The sequence below is a fragment of the Grammomys surdaster genome, unplaced genomic scaffold, assembly GCF_004785775.1.
Source record: "Grammomys surdaster isolate TR1022 unplaced genomic scaffold, NIH_TR_1.0 125863, whole genome shotgun sequence".
NCBI lineage: Eukaryota > Metazoa > Chordata > Mammalia > Rodentia > Muridae > Grammomys > Grammomys surdaster.
The window spans coordinates 238,200-258,349 of record NW_021620689.1 but is presented as its reverse complement, the minus strand read 5'-3'; the positions used below and the strand labels follow the sequence as shown (position 1 = coordinate 258,349).

The window sequence follows — 20,150 nt, the reverse complement described above, 5'->3', positions numbered from 1 at the left end:
GGAAAAAAAAAAAAAAAACTAGAGACCTATCAGGAAGGGAGAGCATTTACTTAGCATGGATGAGGCTCTGATTCTCAGCATGGCAGCCACAAAACCAAAAGAGTCAAGATGAGAATTTAGGCATCTCTTCAAACTTTTCTTAATCTTGAGCATGTGTCTTAGTTCATTTCCATGGAACAAATCATAACAGAACACTTGAAAATGCCATGAATGTGTTAAGTTCCATTTTTCTCATGTACTTGTAATCTCAGAATATTTATTTATTTATTTATTTATTTATTTATTTATGTGTGTGTGTCAGATGTATGCTCGTGCTGCATATGACAGATGTGTGGAGGTCAGAGGAGAACTTGGAGGAGTCACGTCTTCCCTTCCACTGTGAGTTCTAGGGATAGAACTGGCCTAGGCTCTAGGGTGGTAGAGGCCTCTGCACCAAGCACCTTCACCTGCTGATCCATCTTGCTGACCTAGAACTGATTTGTAAATATTGATTCTGTGTGCTATGTCAAAATCCAAAGTGCCAAATTTGAGAAGTATAGGCTAACAGATGAAAGTAATTTTTATTTACTTTGGTGTATTATGGGTGTTTTGCTTGAATGTATGTCTGTGTTCCACATTCGTGCCTGTTGCCCATGAAGGCCAAAAAAGGGTATCAGATCCCCTGGAACTGGAGTTACAAATAGTTGTGAGCTGCCATGTTGGTGATAGGAATTGAACCAGGGTCCTCTGGAAAAGCAGCCAGTGATCTTAACCTCTTAACCTTGTTCCAGCCCTTGGAAATAATTTTTTAGACAGAAGTGTAATTGGGGTAACAGAACAGGAGAAGAGCCGGGCAGTGGTGGTGCACGCCTTTAATCCCAGCACTTGGGAGGCAGAGACAGGCAGATTTCTGAGTTCGTGGCCAGCCTGGTCTACAGAGTGAGTTCCAGGACAGCCAGGGCTACACAGAGAAACCCTGTCTCAAAAAAAAAAAAAAAAAAGAAAAGAACAGGAGAAGGGGGACTTTGGAGGATGCTTTCTGTGAGCCCTGAAATCATAAAGAGCAGGTGACAGTGGGATCCTGCAGTTCCTAGCTTTTTAAAAGTCTGTTCTCATTTGCTAAAATGGAGAGGACCATATTACTTCCCTTACAGGCTTACTCCGAAGATTAAGAAAATGATGATTATAAAATTCTGCCCATTGTTTCTGTCACAAACTGCATGGCCAATAGAAGTCAGCCCTCCAAATGCTGGAGGAAGTGCTACAGATAGATGCATATTTGTGAATCATTGATGTATATGGTCATAGTAAAATAGTTTTTTTAAGGTGAAATATGAGGATGGGACTCTTTTTTGTATTTTTTAGAAGCCTGGAGATTACTACCAGGGAGGGTCTCACAAAAGCTAAGCAAGAGCTCTGCTACTAAGCTACAGCCCCAGCTCCAGACCCTTAGGGGTGTAGAAGTGGGCTGAGATGTGAAGAAACGGAGTTGCTTTTTATCTGAATGTGTATTCAGATAAGGTTGGAAACTTTAAAGGGGAGGCCAGTGTCAGAGGTGACCGTCATCCTCAATATCCTCTGAGGAGGTTCTAGGGATGTGAGGCTTTCCATGCTAAACCTGGGAAAGTCCTAAGCAAACTGGACTGAGTTGGTCACCATACCAGAATAGGTGAACAGTAGGTGGTTGGGTGGGAGGGAGGATAATAAATACTCAGATACTTTCTTTCCCTGTGCCAACTGTTTCTTTGCAATAACTTTGTAAAGCGTTTTACCACTGGCTTGACCATACAGAAGACAAAAGGCAAGGAAGCTGGGACAATACAGTCCAGAGAGGTCAGTTTTGCCTGCCTATGGAACACAGGAAAGAAAGGACAGAGAATCGACCCAAGGAGGTAAAAACATTAACTCTGTAGGTTAGGATTGCTCCAGGGATGAACTGATGGAGAAAGCCTCCAATGGGGTCTCAGACTCCCTCAGCAAAAATTCAGGTGTGAGACACGCCCAGATACTTGGGGACTTCTTAGTTCACTTCCTTCGTTGAAATTTCTCTCCTTTAATTACATACGGTACAAGCCATCGAACTAAGACAAAGGTCAAAAGTCCAAGAACACCATTCGCAAAATACCTTCTTTCCAAGTCATAGCACCGGACCTCTTCGCACCGGAGAACCCCCAGCCACCCCAAAGCCACTCCTAGATCTGGTTGACAAGAGCAGCTACAACCCGCCAAACCAACCCAAATTACATTGGCGGGGCCGGCAGGAGGCACTTCCTGATTGGCAGGGCGATAGGGGTGGGGCCTTGGAGGGAAATCCTTCCTCGGATTGGTGCAAACTATCGAGGTTGAGCGCTGTACGGCGTCTGGGCGCGAAAGCTCGAACTTCGCTGCTGAGCTGGAGACGGCGGGAGCTGTCGCCCGCCAGTTGAGGTTACTGGGGACACGTTCTCCTGGAGCCGCGGTGGGGAGGCCGGAATCATGACCCGCGAGGTGGGTTCTGAGGTGAGTTTAGACTCTGATCCGGGCTGTGGAGGCCTGAGGGCCGGGTGGGACAGGCGACCCAGCAGGGCCGCAGTACCGAGCCGGGAGGACTACAATTCCCGGCGTGCACCACTCCGAGACCACTGGACTGGGTCTAGGTGCCTCTTGAGGGTCTCCATCTGGCTTCCCGCGCTTGGTCCCCACAGCTTCTGGTCCGGCGGCGCGCTCTGCTGTCCGCCCAGCCCGTCCTCAGCTTGTCACTGCAGCCCGCCCTGCTCTTTGGCGCGTTTCCTGCCGCGCAAGCTCCTTTTCCAGCATCCTCAGGAGAAAAAAAAAAGAGAGAGAGAAAAAAAAAAAAGAGTCATTGGCCAGCCTGGCCTGGAGGTTTTGGGGTGGGATTTAAACACAGGGTGAGGGTTGTATGCAGTTGGAACTCAGGTTCTGGGAGGGACTTCTGAGGGTGGCGCGCGTGGGCCCATTGACTTTGCCCACAGTGCTTCATTGGTCCAGCTCGCGGCGTCCTTCTAGTAGCTGACGGCTCACTAGTCGAATTTGGCCATAGAAAACTTTTCCCGGGATCTGTGTTCTTTTTCTGGAGCCAGGACTAGGACCAAATAATTAGTTGCCTTGGAAACAGATTTAATGGGACACCAGAAAACCTAATCACCAAAGGAAAGCCTTATTTTGACGCTGAAGTTTTCATGATTAGATATTGAACAAAATATCAGTCTTAAAAAATCAAGATCTCATTGTGTACCAACCTGTCTTCTCGTCTCACCCTGATCAAAAAGAAGCCTTAATTTCAGTAACATTATTTACAAAAGGTGGCTGACTTCATAAGCCACACTTTTGCTGACTCTTACTTAAAGAAAGAAAGAGACAAACAGGGCCAGAGAGATGGCTCAGTGGTTAAGAGCACTGACTGCTCTTCCAGAGGTCCTGAGTTCAATTCCCAGCAACCACATGGTGGCTCAAAACCATCTGTAATGGGATCTGATGTCCTTCTCTTGTGTGTGTCTGAAGACAGTGACAGTGTACTCATATACATAAAATAAATAAATCTTAAAAAAAGAGAAAGGAACAAACAAACAAAACATAAAAGTAGGAGACAGAGAGGCAAAGTTATAAGACTAGTATGTGTTCAATTCCCAGCGTCCACATCAGGACTGTCTGTAACAACAGCTCTAGGGTGTCTTATGCCCACTTTTGACCTCCGCAGGCACTTCATGAATATTGTGCACAGATGTATATGCAGATGAAACACCTATACACATAAAATAAAACAATCTTCTTTTCAATTGAAAAAACAAAAAACCAAGTGAATCTAATTTGTACAATTAACGTGTTTAATAAAAATAAATGGAGCTGTTCAGTTAGCATCCTGGAGCAATTAGTCATTGTTTGTGTTTGTTTGGTTTTGGCCCTCTATTTTAAATGTCATCCCTTCATCACACTGTCCTGTTGGTTCTTTCCAGTTGCAGCTGGGTGAGCCCTTGCTTTGTGGACCCATGTGTACTCAGTTCAGTCTCCTCTTTGTTAGTGCTAAGTTTATTCTCATTTTCTAGGTTAACCTGGAAGTCAATGATCCAAAACTCATTTCACAAGAAGAAGCAGACAGCCCTGTAGACAGTGGACAGGGCAGCTTTGAAGCACTCGAGTCCTTGAGTGATAGAGGTTTGTAATATATGTTATGTTAATTTTAGGAACAGAGTGTGGGGTCCTGGGCTGTGAGTGATTTCAGTTAATCTCGTTATTTTCTTGACTTATCAAATTGTTAGTGCCCCAACTTTAATAATTATTTTCTTCTTTATAACATAAAAAAAAAATAGTGCTTACATATATATATTTTTTAATTGGATATTTTATTTATTTACATTTCAGATGTCATCCCCTTTCCCCATTTCCCCACCCTAGAAAAGCCCTATCCCATCCCACTTACATATATTTTTAAAGAACTTCCATTCCTGTTATATAACAGGAATAAATAATATGTTATTTTTTAGATAAAAATAGATAAAATGTCTAATAGTTACTTCATTGCCCAGTTAAATGCATTTATTATAAAACAGGATTTCTAACACCTGCCAGGATGATTAGAACAACTTTACGCATTATAGATGTATATAATTACATTTCTTAGCAAGAGAGGTTTTGCCACAGAAGGTTTTTTTTTTAATATATTTTTAGATATGCTTTGCTACAGTGAGTTCTTAATGGTAGTTGTGTAATCCCACAAGGTGATATATCACATGTGTAATTAAATATATCTTTAAGTAGCTAGGAAGAAGGACAAAGGATTGGGTGACTGGGTACCTTCTCTTCGTTTCCTCCAGATTCTGACGAAGAGATATATGTGAGTAAGAAACCGAAGAGCAGGAACGTGTTACATGACAGCGATTCTGAGGCTGAGGACAGAGATGATGCGCCGGAGAAACCCTCCTACGACAGCGCGGAGGAGAATAAGGAGAACTTATACTCAGGGAAGAGTCAGAAGATCAGAAGCATTTCCAAAGCTCTGGCTGACAGTGACGAGAGTGACATGGAGGGAACTCTGTGTCAGGAGAGTCTTGAGACAGGAAGCTCTGTGGACTTTACCGCCAACAAAAAGCTCCCCAAAACACTCCGCAGAGAAGGAGCTGAAGGAAAAGCAAAATCCAAGAGAAGACTCGAGAAAGAGGAGAGAACAATGGAGAAAATCAGGAGACTGAAAAAGAAGGGAACAAGATGTGAGGTATGCTGAAGTGTTCTGACCTTTGTAATTGTTATTTTTGATCAGGGTCTCACCGTGTCGCCTTGGCTGGCCTGGAACTCACTCTGTAGACCAGACTGGCCTCAAACTCACAGTGATCCGCCTGCGTCTGCCTCCCAAGTGCTGGGATTAGAGGCGTGCACCACTAATTTTTTTTTTTTTTTATGTGTATGTGCTTATGTCTGTGCACTATGTGGATGGTGTAGTGTAGTGTAGGTTCCTGTGGAGATCAGAGGTGTTAGATCCTCTGGAACTAGACTTACAGGCAGTTGGGAGCCACCAAGTGAGGGTGCTGGGAATGGAACCCAGGTTCTCTGAAACAGCTCAAGATAAACTTTTTTTTTTAAAAGAATTATTTATTTTTTAAGATTTATTTATTTTTTATATATGAGTACACTGTAGCTGTCTTCAGTCACACCAGAAGAGGGCATTGGATCTCACTACAGATGGTTGTGGGCCACCATGTGGTTGTTGGGAATTGAACTCAGGACCTCTGGAAGAGCAGTTGGTACTCTTAACCACTGAGCCATCTCTCCAGCCCCAAGATAAACTTTTTAATTCCACATGTGAGAACATATGATGTTTCTCTTTCTACCTTGACATAATGTTCTCATTCTATCAACACTGCTGCAGATGACACAATTTTATTTTATTTTTTTATGAGTGAACAATATACCCTTGAGTATGGATGAACATTTTATGTATCTCTACTTGTTGAGGTACATTCCAAAAAACAATTAGGTTTTATTTTTTAGGTAGGTTGGTATTTTAGAAACATAGGTTTTAATTCCTGATAATTGTTTCTGCACTCAAAATATAGCTTTAAATTGACTGCTTTGCATAAAGAGTGACGGTTATGTAGTTTACAATTATTGATCTTTGCCACTGTAGATGCATTAAGGATATTTCCAAATAAATGGGGTACTGGTTTCTTGGTGTGTTCTTGTAGTAATTCTTTGTTACTGTTCCTCTGATGACATTGACTTTGAGGGGAGAATTTTTAAAAATACATGTATCAATCAAAAGTTCCATTTGTTAACTAGAAAAATTGTCTTCAAATTTTATTTTTTAAAGATTTATTCATTTTATGTGAGTATACTGTTATTCTCTTCAGACATACCAGAAGAGGGCCTCAGATCCCATTACAGATGGTTGTGAGCCACCTTGTAGGTGCTGGGAATTGAACTCAGGACCTCTGGAAGAGCAGTCGGTGCTCTTAGCCACTGAGCCATCTCTGCAGCCCATCCTCAAATTTTGTAGAGTAATTGCTCCATAAGTATTTAGTTGACTTTTCAAGACATTTTTTACTGTTTGCTAAGTAAATGTTGGGTAGTTACATAAAAATTACAGCTTGGGTTTCAAAGCATAAGTGTAAGTTAGGAGCCAGTGAGAGTGTTTTAGATGCAAGGCAGTTGTGTGTTAATGAAAGGTGGGCTTTTTATTCTCTTTCAAGTTACCATATGGTATTGTGAGATGCTAGGCTTCAAAATGACTTGATTGTGCATTTTCTTTATTGTCTAGGAAAGTGATGCAGACCGGCCAATTAATGACAGTGGCTGTCTCCTTGAAGATAGTGACCTTTTTGAAACAGGTTTAGAGGAAGAAAATGACTCTCCACTGGAAGATGAAGAGTCGTTAGAGTCAATAAGGGCTGCTGTAAAAAGCAAGATGAAGAATCACAAGGCAAGTCAAGAGCTGACCCAGCCCACTGCTTCAGTCTTTGTTTCATTGTTGCATTTACTGTGACAGCTTGCAGTTTTTAAACTTAATTTTTTAAATATTTATTTTCATGTATGTGGGTGTTTTGCTTGCATGCATGTCTGTGTACCACGTGTGCATATGGTGCCCATGGAGGCCAGAAGAGGGCATTAGATTCCTTGGAACAGGAGTTACGGATGGTTGTAAGCTGTTTTGTGAGTGCTGGGAATGGGCCTTGGTCCTTTGTACTTGGTTCTGTGGGTAAGATGGTTTGCTGTGCAAGCCTGAGGACCAAAGTTCAAATCTTCAGAGCCCAGATCACAAAGCCATGTGGTCATGAGCTGTAGTCCAGGACTGGGTTGCTAGGACTTGGTGAAGAAACTCTGTCCCAAGGGAGTGGGGGAGTGGGGAGGGATAAGAGAGTAGGACACCTGATAGCCTTCTCTGGCCTCCATGTGTACACCAGTGTACAAATAAGCAAGTACAGCAAACATGCACTCATACATACACACAATAAAACCTAAACAAAAGAGTATTTTTGTTAGGTTTCTGTTGCTGTAGTAAATACCATGGCCAAAAGCAAGCTGGGGAGGAAAGGGTTTATTTCAGCTTATAGTTTTGTAGTCCCAACGTGAAGAGAAGTCAGGGCAAGAACTGAAGCAGAAGCCATGGAGAAGTGCTGCTTACTAGCTTACTTTCCAGAGCTTGCTCAGCCTGCCTTTTTTTTTTTCTTTTTTTTCATTAATTTATTTATTCACTTTATATCCCAATGGCTGCCCTCCAACTCCCCTCCCAATTCATCCCCCCCGGTGGTTCCCTGGGAGGGGGGAGCGCCCTCCCCCCCCCTCCCCCCGGATATTCCCCCCATATCAAATCTCTGCAGGGCTAGGAGCATCCTTTCCTACTAAGGCCAGACAAGGCAGCCTAGTTAGAGGAATGGATTCCATAGACTGGCAGCAGCTTTAGGGACAATTCCAACTCCAGTTGTTGGGGGACTCCTATGAAGATGGAACTGTATATCTGTTACATATGTGCAGGGTAGGGGGCTAGGTCCAGCTTGTGTATGCTCTTTGGTTAGTGGTTCAGTCTCTGGGAGCCCTCAGGGGTCCACGTTAGTTGACTCTGTTGGTCTTCCTGTGCAGTTCCTATCTCCTTCGGGGCCCTCAATCCTTCCCCCTTTTCCATGAGCAGCCTGCCTTTGTATATAAGCTGGGACCACCTGTCCAGGGATAGCACCTTCCACAGTGGGCTGGGCTTCTCCTCCATTAAATAAGATAGTACTCAACAGATTTGTCAATTTGACCAATTTACAGATTTGACCAATTTACAGAGGCATTTTCTCAAGGTCCCCTCTTCCTCGATATGTCTAAATTCATGTCAAGTTGACAAAAGTCAACCAGCAAAAAGGATTTTCTCTCTGTGTTTCTTTCTCTTTTTCTCTTTTTCGATTATATTTTATGTGTATGAGTCAATACGCTGCATGTATGTATATATCCCATATGCATTCAGTGCCTGGGGAAGCCAAAAGAGGGCATTAGATTCCCTGGAACTTGAGTTATAAACTTCTGTGAACTATGATATAGGTATTAGGTCCTCTGTGAAAACAAGGGCTCTTATAATCCAAGTTAACATTTCCAGCCTCCATAAAAGAGGGATTTTTTTTTTCCTTTAAAGTTCCCTAGAACCACCAGACAGGAAGCGCTGTGAACTTCATTGCCAACAGAAAGCACTCTAAAACACTCCACAGAGAAGGAGCTGAAGGAGAAGCAAAGTACAAGAGAAGTTCCCTAGAAGTCATTTTCCTTCTTAGGAAATACATAAACAGGAAAATTAGGGTTATAATTCCATTCGTATCTAACTTTTTTTTTTTTTTAGCACAGTAGGAAAACTTATTATCCAGTAATTATTAATTTAAGAATAAAGTAGTGTGATATAGTTAGAAACATCATTTTACCAGCCTTGGTGCTTGTAATATCCAAGATACTTGGGAGGCAGGAGAATTGCAAGTTCAAAGCCAGCCTGGGAGACTTAATGAGACCCTATCTCCAAGTCAAAGTTGAGGCCTGGGGATTTATCTCAGCGGTAGGACACTTGCCTAGCATGAGTTCTACTGAACACCAACAAGAGAAAAACATCTTCTTATCTGAGTTTAGTTTTGTCTTTAATCAATTTGCAATCTTTTAGAAAAAGGAACCATCTCTGGAGAGTGAGACCTTTTCATTAGAAGATGAAAATGAGTTATCCAAAGGCAGTGTGAGGAAGGTAAGTCAGACCCCTGGCCACTATTTGTACCATCTCTTTCCAGAGAAGAGTGTGTTTTTCAAGGTAGATATTGTATCTTACTTGATTTCCTTGGTAACCAATGTCTTCTTTCTTTTTTATTTACTTCTTTCTTTTGTAAAGATTTGCTTTATTTATTTATTTTAAATTTTTGTTTTTTTGAGACAGAGTTTCTCTTTATAGCCCTGGCTGTCCTGGAACTCACTCTGTAGACCAGGCTGGCCTCGAACTCAGAAATCTTCCTGCCTCTGCCTCCCAAGTGCTGGGACTAAAGGCATGTGGCACCACTGCCTGGCCTGCTTTATTTTTGTATGTATATGTTTTGCCTGTATGTGTGCCTGTCTGTATGTCTGTCTGTGTGTCACGTATTTATTTTTACGTGTATGTGTTTTGCCTGCGTGTGTGTGTGTACCACATGTGTTTTGTCTGTGTGTATTTCATGTGTATGTGTCTTACCTGAATGGTGTCTGTGCACCACATGTTTCCTTTTTGTGTGTTTTGCCTGTATGTATGTCTGCATACCACATGTGTTTTGCCCGTATGTATGTATGTATGTATGTATGTATGTATGTATGTATGTATGTATACTACATGCATGCAGTGCCTAGTGGCCAAAAAAAGGCATCAAAGCCCCTGGACCTGGAGTTATGGATGGTTGTGAGCCACCACATAGGTGTTGGGAACTGAGCCTGGTCCTCTGAGAGAGAAGCAGGTGCTCACTGAGCCATCTCCTTATCCAAAATGTTTCTTTGTACACAGTAGGAACAGAAGTATCGTTCGTTCGTTAGGATAAATTTGTTTTCTGAGACTTGCTAATAAATATATTCCTTATTCTTGTATTGCATATTTAATACCTATTCCTTCTCTTCCTGTTTTCTTGGAGACAACAACTCTTCAGGAATAAATGTCTTCCTGGAAAACACCATTAATGTAGTTTCACTTTGTTTTGTTTTTAAGGAAAGAAAGGCAGCAAAGTTAAGTAAGGAAGCATTAAAAAAGCTACATAGTGAGACCCAGCGTCTAGTCCGAGGTAATACAAACCACGAGATGCATCCTGATGGGCTTTGTTTTGTTTTGTGGGTTTTTTTGTCAGCTCATCTTGGATGTTGGGGAGTTGGTTTGCTAATACTCATAATGTGAATTCATATCACGAGTGTGATACCAAATTTAGAGTTAAACTTGATAAATGTCCATTGTTCCCAAGCCCTTGGGCCATTAATATAAATAGAAAATTTGCAGAACTGGTAGAGCTAAAGGGGGAACTGTTTTTAAAAATATTTTAAGTTATATGTTTGTGTATGTATATGTGTGGGGTGGTATATATGTGACTGTACCTGCCCAAAGAGGCCAAAGAAGTCAGATCCTCTGGAGCTCGACTTACAGGCGGTTGTAAGCTGCTGCTGACCTGATGGGTTCTGGGAACTGAACTCTGATTCTCTGTCAGAACATGAGTGCTCTAGTCCTTGGAGAGGAAACTGTTGTCTATGAACTGACCACATTGAGATCCCTGTAGGAAATTTTGTAATATGTGAAATTTTTTGAAATATATAAAAGATTCTGATTTAATAGGTCTGAAATGGGATCTAAGAATATATATTTGTTAAAAGCATTCTGATTTCTTTTGCCTGGCATATGGCCCAGGACCCTAATGGTGTTTGAAGCTGGGAGGATTGAAAGTTTGAGGTCAATATGGATGATACAGTAAGTTCCAGGCCAGCCCATGTCACCCAGCATATCCTTGTTTCATAACAGAAGAAACACAAACGCCAGGTATCTTTAAGGCGCTTGCTGGTGTTTGGCTCTTGTCCTTGGTAAACACAGGACTGTTTTCTGTCTCGTGATAGCTTGGTTTTATATTATTTGGTTAACTGAATATGAAGTGACATTTCAGAATATGCACATGAGTATTTCCTTGTTTTGTTCCATTTTTTTAGAATCTGCACTTAATCTTCCATATCATATGCCTGAGAGTAAAACTATTCACGATTTCTTCAAACGTAAGCCCCGGCCCACTTGCCAGGGCAGTGCCATGGCCCTGCTGAAGTAAGAACCTGCTTTCCTTGTGGTTACAGTCTTAGAGAATGTTCAGTTTTGTAGCATCTGGTATAAAGTTTAGACTCCTTAGACCCTTAAAACTGCTTTAAACCATCCATTCCGTGTTGAGAGATGAGAGTGTTTCGCAGTGAGAATTTTCAATTCCGGCTCATGTCCCTCCTTCTAGGTCATGTAAGTATCAATCAGGCCATTACAAGGAAACCATAAACACTGCAGATGCAGCTGGAACGAATGCTGATGACCCCAGCAAAGGTCCTGAGCAGAGAACAGGGGCAGGGATTGCAACGGAAACTAAAATTCTCCCTGAGGTCTCAGAAGAAGCCAGGATCACTGCTGGATCAGATGACACTTGTGGGAAGAGTCTGATAAGACGAGGAGAGCTGGAAATTGAGGAGACCGAGAAGCACAGTGATGACAGACCTTCTTCTCCCGGGGATAGATCCTTGTCACAGCATGAATCCTCCATCTCCAGGATCAAAGACAATGAGGGGCAGCAGGCTGGAGAACTCACTAAATCTGACCCTCCTTCCCTGGAGGGAGAAGAACTGAAAACAGCAGAAGAAACTGAGGCGCCTGAACAGAAACCTAAATCAGCAGCTGCCCCACCTGAAAAGGTGAGACGATTCACCGTGGACCGACTTAGACAGCTGGGAGTGGACGTTTCCAGTCAGCCTCGGCTGGGTGCTGATGAAGACTCCTTTGTGATACTTGATGAACCTGAAACCAACAGAGGTAACCCATGAAACAGGGAAGAGTCTCTGGGGTGGTTCCTACCTGCCACTTTTGCTGCTGTGGAAGATGGGGAGCATGGGAGAAGCCAGTGAGTGCACATGATCATCTTCTAGATGCTCTAGAAGTGGGCAGAATCCTGTTCAGATGAGGTTGGCAGGATGTCAGGATGATCTTTTAAGTCATTTTTCAAAAGGAAACCTGGTGATAATTAACATTCCGAGGAGGCATACTGCTGTTTGGTTATGGGATTTAGGAATTTATTTCTGCCTTTTTGACTCAAACACCTAAATTTTTCTATGACCCTGTGTCAGATCTTATTAAATCATTCATAAAAACATTCCCATTTTTGACAGCCAGAGAGAAACACTTTAGTCCACTTAAATTGTCTGCAAAACTGAATTTCTTCCTCCACTCCCATGCTCAAGAGATACTAAACTATCTGCTGCATTTTTAAAATGCTCTACTCCTTTCTGGGCTGGAAGAGCAAAGTCACCTTGTAAGAATCCTGTTTACAATCGAGGTACTCTATCACACACCCAGGTAAATCAGATGTCGATCCTTCACTTATGGTGCTTTCTCTGTCAGACCCGGGAAGATATCTCACTGGTTAAGAGCAGTTGTTACTCTACCAGAGGACCAGAGGGAGTTTGAGTCCCAGCATCCATGTTTGATGGCTCATAACTACTTATAACTACAGCTGCAGGGACCCTGATGTTCTCATGTCTCATGTTTCTCTGGCTAGTTTCAAACTCACTGTGTAGCCATGGATGACCTTGACCTTCTGAGTACTGGGATTGCAGGCATACCTGGTTAATGGGAACTGGGGATTGAACCTAGGACTTCATGTGTGCTACTTGAGCACTATGCCAATTGAACCATATTCTTTCCCTAGAATATATTACAAAATGTTTAACTGAGTATAGGGTATTTAGTTGTTGAAACAGGCTCTCTCTGTGTAGTTCAGGCTAGCTTTAAACTCCCAGTCCTCCTGCCTTTCCGTCATACTGTTAGGATTTGGTAGGATCTGGTATGTGCCAGCTCAGGTGCTATACTAAAGTTATATTGAAATAATGTATTCAAATAAATAGAATAAGGAAGCATTCACATGATGGTAACTAAAATTGTTTACATCAAGACTGTTCCAGTCAACAACTTGTTGGCAGGTGTTGTGTCAGCCACAGGGTCTGGTATATAAAATATGCTTGGTGGCTTTGTTGAATAGGTGGACTTTGTAGACTTTGTAGAAGTGAGAGAAGGATATTTTACAGATATATTTATTTTTTACCTTTTTTTTTTTTAAGTTAGGGGTCTCAGTATGTAACCTTGACTATCCTAGAACTTGTGGTATAGATCAAGCTGGCCTCAAACTTTCAGCGTTCCTCCACCTCTGCCTCCCAAGTCCTGGAATTACAGGTGTTTACTCCGAGCATGCCTGAGAAGGACATTTTTAGAAAGGACAGAAAAGGCTCTGCACAGTACGTATTGGGAGAAGATGAGAGTTTGATTGGAACTAGATGTACAGTTAAGTTACATAACACAATTAACATAGATTCATCAGCAAAGGACAAGAAGGAACTGCTGCCCACAGCACTGAGGAAACCTGTTGCTAAATGACTCTAGGAATTACCTAAGGATGTTCTAAGTTGTCCTGTGCTGGAGGAGGAAAACAGTTTGAAGACCTACCATATTAAATACTGGTAGAGTCTCTATTATCGATTCTTATTTTGTAAAGTGAAACTGAGGCTGGGGAGTTGGGTAATTTTTCCAGCATGACACTTAGCTTATACAGAACTTAGCATAATACCTGCTACATGATACATACTTTCTTTTAACTCAGTATGCTTTCCAGCTAAGTGTGATAGCTTACGCCTTTAATCTGAGCATTTGGGAGGTAGAGGCAGGCTGATCTCTATGACTCCCATGCTAGCTTGGTCTACATAGAGAGTTCCAGGCCAACCAGGGATACAGAGCAAGACCCTGAGTCAAAAAAAAAAAAAGTTTTTTTTTTCCTTTAAATATGATTGACATGTAAGCTTGGTTTCCAGACCAGTCTTTTTCACTGTATTCTATACATGACCTTGGAGTCTATTCATGCAGTAAACTGATTTAGCATTTGGTTGGGTACTATGTGTACAAGTAAGACACAATCCTTATTCTTAAGGAAATGAAAATATAATAGAGATAGGCAAGCAGACCATTATCAGACTGGATGGTAAGCAAAGAGGGCAGTTTGTGTCACTGGAGAAGATGCATAGGAGCCCTAGAGCACGGTGGGGGTTATAATGAGAATTTTGGTTTCTTTAAAAACATAGAAATATTATAAGAATGTGTTTTCATTTTAATCCCAGGTGTGGGATATGGGGCTGCTTCAGATTGTCCACAGCAGCTGACCATTATTTGCTTCACGCTCTAGCAGGGGTGTGGTTTCGCCGGCTGCAGATAGTGTCTATGACTGTGTGACATTTGGAATTTTGGGGGCTCTTCAGAGGATATATAAATGCTAGACCCCCAAGTGGTGGTGGGTTGGTGTTGGTGACAGTTTGTTAATTAGTTGTTCTCGAAGAAGAAACAAGAGGAAGAAATTAGATATCCTGATGGTAGTAAAGATCAAACTTGCTCCAAGGAACTCGACACACCAATCAGCAGGAAGCAGTCTAACAACAGTGTCGTCCCCTTTCTCCTCTATCCTTTATTCTCTCCTACCTAGTGTTAGGGGATTGAAAGGGTAGAAGAAGAGGGGTGGAGAGAGGTGGAAGAAAAAGGAACCCACAAAGTAGCAAAAGTCTGGCTATATGGAGTTCTGAAACCTGAGGGGGAGATACCAAAGGAAGGGGGGAAAGACAACTGCAAAAGACACAGATACTAGAAAGCACAGAGTGCGGCTGGTAGATGTCCAGGCTGTAGGGGTATTGATGACAGCCTAGATCCAGAAGGGCTTTGGGGGCATTCGAGAGCAGTAGAGCTTCAGTTGAGCTTTTTCTAGTAAAAAACTGTTGAAATTTTTTGTTTTAAGGAAGGAAATGGCTCACTCACTAATTTTAGAACGTTCAAGCTGATAACTAGTATAGTTGATGCCTTGTAAGGATTTAAGATTAAAATTACAGGCATGATACCATGTGCCTGTAATTCTAGCACTTAGAAGGCTGAAGCAGGATTATTGAAAGTTCAAGGCTACCCTGGGCTATGTAGCAAGTACTCTAGGCTAGCCAAGGGTACAGCATGGTCAAGATTCTGTTTCAAAAACCGAAGAAACAGAAAAGGGAGTTGAAGAGATGGCTCAGTAATTAAGAGCATAATCTGATCTTACAGAGGATCTAAGTTCAGTTCCAGCACCCACGTCTGGCGGCTCATATCCACCTGTAACTCCAACACCAGGGGATCTGATGCCTTTGGGCCTCTAGGGGCACCTGTCGTCATGTGCACATACACAGGCATGCATACATACACACGTGTAGGTAATTAAGACTTAAATAGAATTCAAAAAGTAGAGACAAGAAAGAAAACAATGATACATTTCAATTTCTTTATCTCATAGAGTAAATGTCCATGGGAAAATGTAGATTTAAATTGAAATATATTATTCCTATTCTTTATGAAGGCACATGAACTAACTGGGACTGAGACTATGGACCGGAGCTACAGGCATAGACTTGAGCTGGGGCGGTTTTTCATTTGAAGAGATGAAACTAGGAAGACGGAGGGAAGGAGAGTAAGGGATAGGTGAGTCAGGTAATGAAGGCAAAGAAAGTGGCTGCCTCACCTGTTCCAGGATGGAGAGCTGGAGAGTCTTCACATTCTCTTATTTTGAATGAAGACACTTCCTCGATGTTATTTTAGGGCCTTGGTGAGATCTTCCTACTCAACTGTTTTATTGTATTCGCATCAATAGTGAGCTGCCTATTTCTGTTCTCTCTCTGCTGGGACCACCTGTTGCTTCCAACTTTCCTGAGTCACTATTAATAGGAGGCAGACTCAGGCTTTCTCTCACTGTTCTTTTGTCTGCAAGTAGATATACCATCTTTTAGAGTTGAGTTTTTACTGCTAGTAATTGTTAGAGGCACAACAAAAACTTTGGTTTCCTTCTCTAGGGAAAGTAAAGAACTCATGTAGACGATAACCAAACTGCAAACAACTCGGGTTTGAGTGCATGTTTGTAAGAAATGAACCATTGACTGGTGTGATGGTGTGCACTTACAGTCTCAGCTCTCAGAGAGTGGAGGCAGGAAGAGTGGTACTTCAAGATAAGCCAAGACAATGTGAGACCCCGTCTCTAAAAATAAACAAAATAATAAGACCCAGCAAAAAATAAACTTTATTTTATGTTTTCAAACTAGTCTTGCTTCTTTTTTTTTTTTTTTTGGTTTTTCGAGATAGGGTTTCTCTGTGTAGCCCTGGCTGTCCTGGAACTCACTCTGTAGACCAGGCTGGCCTCGAACTCAGAAATCTGCCTGCCTCTGCCTCCCAAGTGCTGGGATTAAAGGCATGCACCACCACTGCTCGGCTGTTTTGCCTCTTTTTAAAAAGTTATTATTTGTTTCTTTTTATGTGTATGTTTCTGAATGTATGAGTGTGCACCATGTGTGTGCAGGAGCCCCTGGAGGTCAAAAGAAAGGATTGGATCCCCTGAAATGTTACAGGAGTTGTTAGCTACTGTGTAGGTGCTGGGAACCAAAACAAACCGAGGTCCTCTGCAAGAACAACCAGTGCTCCTAACCACTGAGCCACTTCTCTAGCCCCAAATTACACTTGTTTTTTGAGACAGTGTCTCACTGTGTAGCAGTGGCTTTTCTCCTTGGAGACTTTGGAGATTGGGTGGCTTGGAACTTGCTGTGTAGACCAACATGGCCTTGAACTCACAGAGTCCACCTGTCTCTTTAATCCCAATTAACCTTTTTAATAGCTGAAATGAAGGCAGTTTTTTTTCCCTACTGATTTGATACTAAAAAAGAAACTGAGGGCTGCAAATGTCTCATAGAATAAAAGCACTTGTCACCAAGCCTGTTGGCCTGGTGTCCCTGCACCCACAAGATGAAAAGAAAGAACTAAAGCTTGTCTCCTGACATCCACACAGGGCCATGGCATACATTCCTACATACACACAATAAATAAGTAATAAAAATTTGCTTTTAAAAGTCTGGTTTTTAAACCAGAGAAAGAACAGTTATAGACTATAGCGCATGAATTTTGTGCAGATCTTAGTAGCAAGGTGGGTTTGGTTTCTGCTGTTGTTAAGTTGGAAAACTTATCATTCTTAACTGAAATCTTCGCATGAGCATGGCACATTGACACATTGGTTCACATTTGGGTTTAGAATTGGAAGCCTTGAAGCAGCGTTTCTGGAGGCACGCTAATCCAGCAGCCAATCCCAGGGCTCGTAAGACAGTGAATGTGAATATCATTGTGAAAGACTTGGGCACTGACGGGAAGGAGGAGCTAAAAGCAGAAGTGGTGCCTGTCACGTTGGCAGCGGAGAAGCTGGAAGGAACAAGCCACACAAAACCAGGTATTTGTCTTTACTATGAAAAGCCTATGATAAAAAGTTACAGGACCTTTTCTCCTTGGAGACTTTAGAGATTGGACCCTGCCTTCAGGATGATTTGACGGTGGCAGGGAGAGAGATGGGAGTGGGCAAGATAGCTTTATTTTTTTAAAATAGTACTTAACTAATTATAAAAAGTAATAAATAATCACAGAAAAATATAGAGAGAAGCCAGGCATAGTGGTGCACATAAGTGCACATCCCAGCATTTGGGAAGCTGAGGCAGGTTTATCACTTTAACAAGTTACTTTTTAACTGTTTGGGTTTTTTTTTTTTTTGTCTTTTTGTTTTGTTTTGTTTTTCGAGACAGGGTTTCTCTCTGTAGAACTGTTTGTTTTTATGTAAGTAAGTGTATCACTGTTTACCTCATGACTTTTGAGCTAGAGACTTTTCCAGTGCTAAGAGTCAGACCCAGGAACCCTTGCATGCTAACCACGTGTTTTCCTACTGAGCTACATCCCTATCCCTTTGAGCTAGAGACTTCTGAGGCTTCATTCCCTTTCCTTCCTTTTAACAGTTACTTATAATCACCTGGGTACAAACATTCTCTTTTATACTATCCCATATAGAAATAAGTAAAAGCCTAGGGTACTAAGATCTTTGGTTTTCCTTTGGGGTGTTCAGAATACAAATAGAGTTTGTATTAAATTGCTTACATTTGTATTAAGTTGCTTACATTTCATGGTTATTTCTTGTGCCTTGTAGTCTGTCATATCCAAAGAATGCCACTATTTTTTTGTTCAGGTGAAAAGCTGCAGATGTTAAAAGCTAAGTTGCAGGAGGCAATGAAACTCCGAAGGCTTGAGGAGCGGCAGAAGCGCCAAGCATTATTTAAATTAGATAATGAAGATGGATTTGAAGAGGAGGAGGAAGAGGAAGAAATGACAGATGAGTCTGAGGAAGATGGAGAAGAGGAAGTGGAGGAGGAAGAGGAGGAGGAGGATCAAGACATTCAAGAGGTTAGGGAAATTATATAATTTTGTTACTTGACTATGATGAATATGAGAAAGATTAGAGTTAAGATTTACTTATTATTTATGTGTATGAGTGATTTACCCGCAGTGCCTGCAGAGGCCAGAAGAGGGTACTGTGTCCTCTGGAACTGCAGTCACAGGCAGTTGTTAGCTAGGTGCTGAGAACTGAAACAGTTTTCTGGAAGAGCAAAAAGTGCTTTTAAGTGCTGCATCTCTCCAGGCCCCAGTGTGTGTGTGTGTGTGTGTGTGTGTGTGTGTGTGTGTGTAATATATGCATGTTTTGCCTGTATGTATATGTATATAACGTGTGTGCTTGGCAGATGGATGAAAATAGCTTTCTGTGTATGTGCCCTAAACTCAGCACATACAGTTCTGTTGGCATTATTGAATACCTGCAGTTCACAGCTGTGTGTGTGTCCTGTTCCTGTTAGTTTATGTATTTTAATATAGTGCTATATTGAAAATAACCTTACTAATAAGAGCCTTTCTGTTTGTCATTGATTGAGATTGAAAAGCAATTGTTCTTATTTAGGCTGAGGTCAGGAATCAGTTCTCAGGCAAGAGGTCTTTCTAAATTCATCTCACTCTTAGTTAAGGAGGGTGTTTATGGAAGACCCTCTGGCCCTGTCCCATTGTTGTTTTGCAGCCCAGGGAAGGCAGGTATTCATTATATGGCTGTTTGGTATGGAAAGAGCTTTCTTTTGGGTTGAAAAACATGGTAAGTCCTTAACCCTGAGTAAAGAAAGAACAGGGAGTATCTGAGCTGGGCAGCACATTATAGTCTGTCTGACTACTCTTACTGCCTTAGTTGCATGCTAATCTAATCTTCTTTAATAATTTTGTAGCAATTTGAGGAGTATGAAAAGCTCTAAAAGCTAGCCAGGTGTGGTGACACACACATTTAATCCCAGCATCTAGGAAGCAGAGGCAAATAGGTCTCTGAATTCAAGGGTAGCCTGGTCTACAGAGTGAGTTCCCACTAGTCAGGGACCCAGGCCCACATGGTGAGATGCTGTGTGAAAAAACAAAGAAAAGAAGGAGAAAAAAAAAAAAAAACCTGTCTGGGGAGTAACGGTGCTGATAGTACTTGGACTTAGTTTGTTTCAAATTCACTTTTTCATGCTTGATATGTAACCTATAACCAAGAATCCATATTTCAGGCTAAGAGTGGACTTACTTTTAACATTTTTTGACTTATATTATTATTATTTTTACATGATTGGCTTAGACTACAGAATATCTTCTTGGTAGTGAAGATATGGAAACCAAAGACGAAAAAGAAACAGATAAAGAAAATACAGATGCCAGTAGTGACATTGGCAAGTCTGTTGCCCTCTGTGTCCCCAAACCCATCTCCTCAGACTCCACCTTACTTCTGTTTAAGGACAGCTCTTCTAAGATGGGGTAAGTTCTTCTGAGGAAATACAAAATTCTTTTGGATTTCTGAAGACTTTTGTCTTTTTAATGTGTGCGTGTGTGTGCGCGCACGTGCGTGCGTGCATGTGTGCATCTGTCTGTCTATGTGTGGGTATGTGCACATGAGTGCAGGTGCCTGAGGAGGGCAGAAGAGGGCACTGGATCCCCTGCAGCTGAGAACTAGTCTTGGGGACCTCTAGAAGAGCAGTGTGCACTTTTCTTAACTATGAGGCTGTTTCTCCAACCCATC

The 20,150-nt window shown here is 41.9% G+C and overlaps 1 protein-coding gene across 1 annotated transcript in view; it reads left to right on the top strand.

The window, feature by feature from the left end:
* Positions 1-2,379: 2,379 nt before the first annotated feature.
* Positions 2,380-20,150, top strand: part of Clspn (claspin) — a 34,284-nt gene continuing 16,513 nt past the window's right edge. The window contains exons 1-11 of the mRNA XM_028790138.1: positions 2,380-2,478; positions 4,023-4,131; positions 4,791-5,188; positions 6,728-6,889; positions 9,089-9,166; positions 10,142-10,214; positions 11,119-11,227; positions 11,406-11,971; positions 17,283-17,474; positions 18,255-18,427; positions 19,713-19,888. Of these exons, the coding sequence (XP_028645971.1) occupies positions 2,455-2,478; positions 4,023-4,131; positions 4,791-5,188; positions 6,728-6,889; positions 9,089-9,166; positions 10,142-10,214; positions 11,119-11,227; positions 11,406-11,971; positions 17,283-17,474; positions 18,255-18,427; positions 19,713-19,888 (2,060 nt within the window). The 5' untranslated portion in view covers positions 2,380-2,454. The remainder of the gene's footprint in view (positions 2,479-4,022; positions 4,132-4,790; positions 5,189-6,727; positions 6,890-9,088; positions 9,167-10,141; positions 10,215-11,118; positions 11,228-11,405; positions 11,972-17,282; positions 17,475-18,254; positions 18,428-19,712; positions 19,889-20,150) is intronic.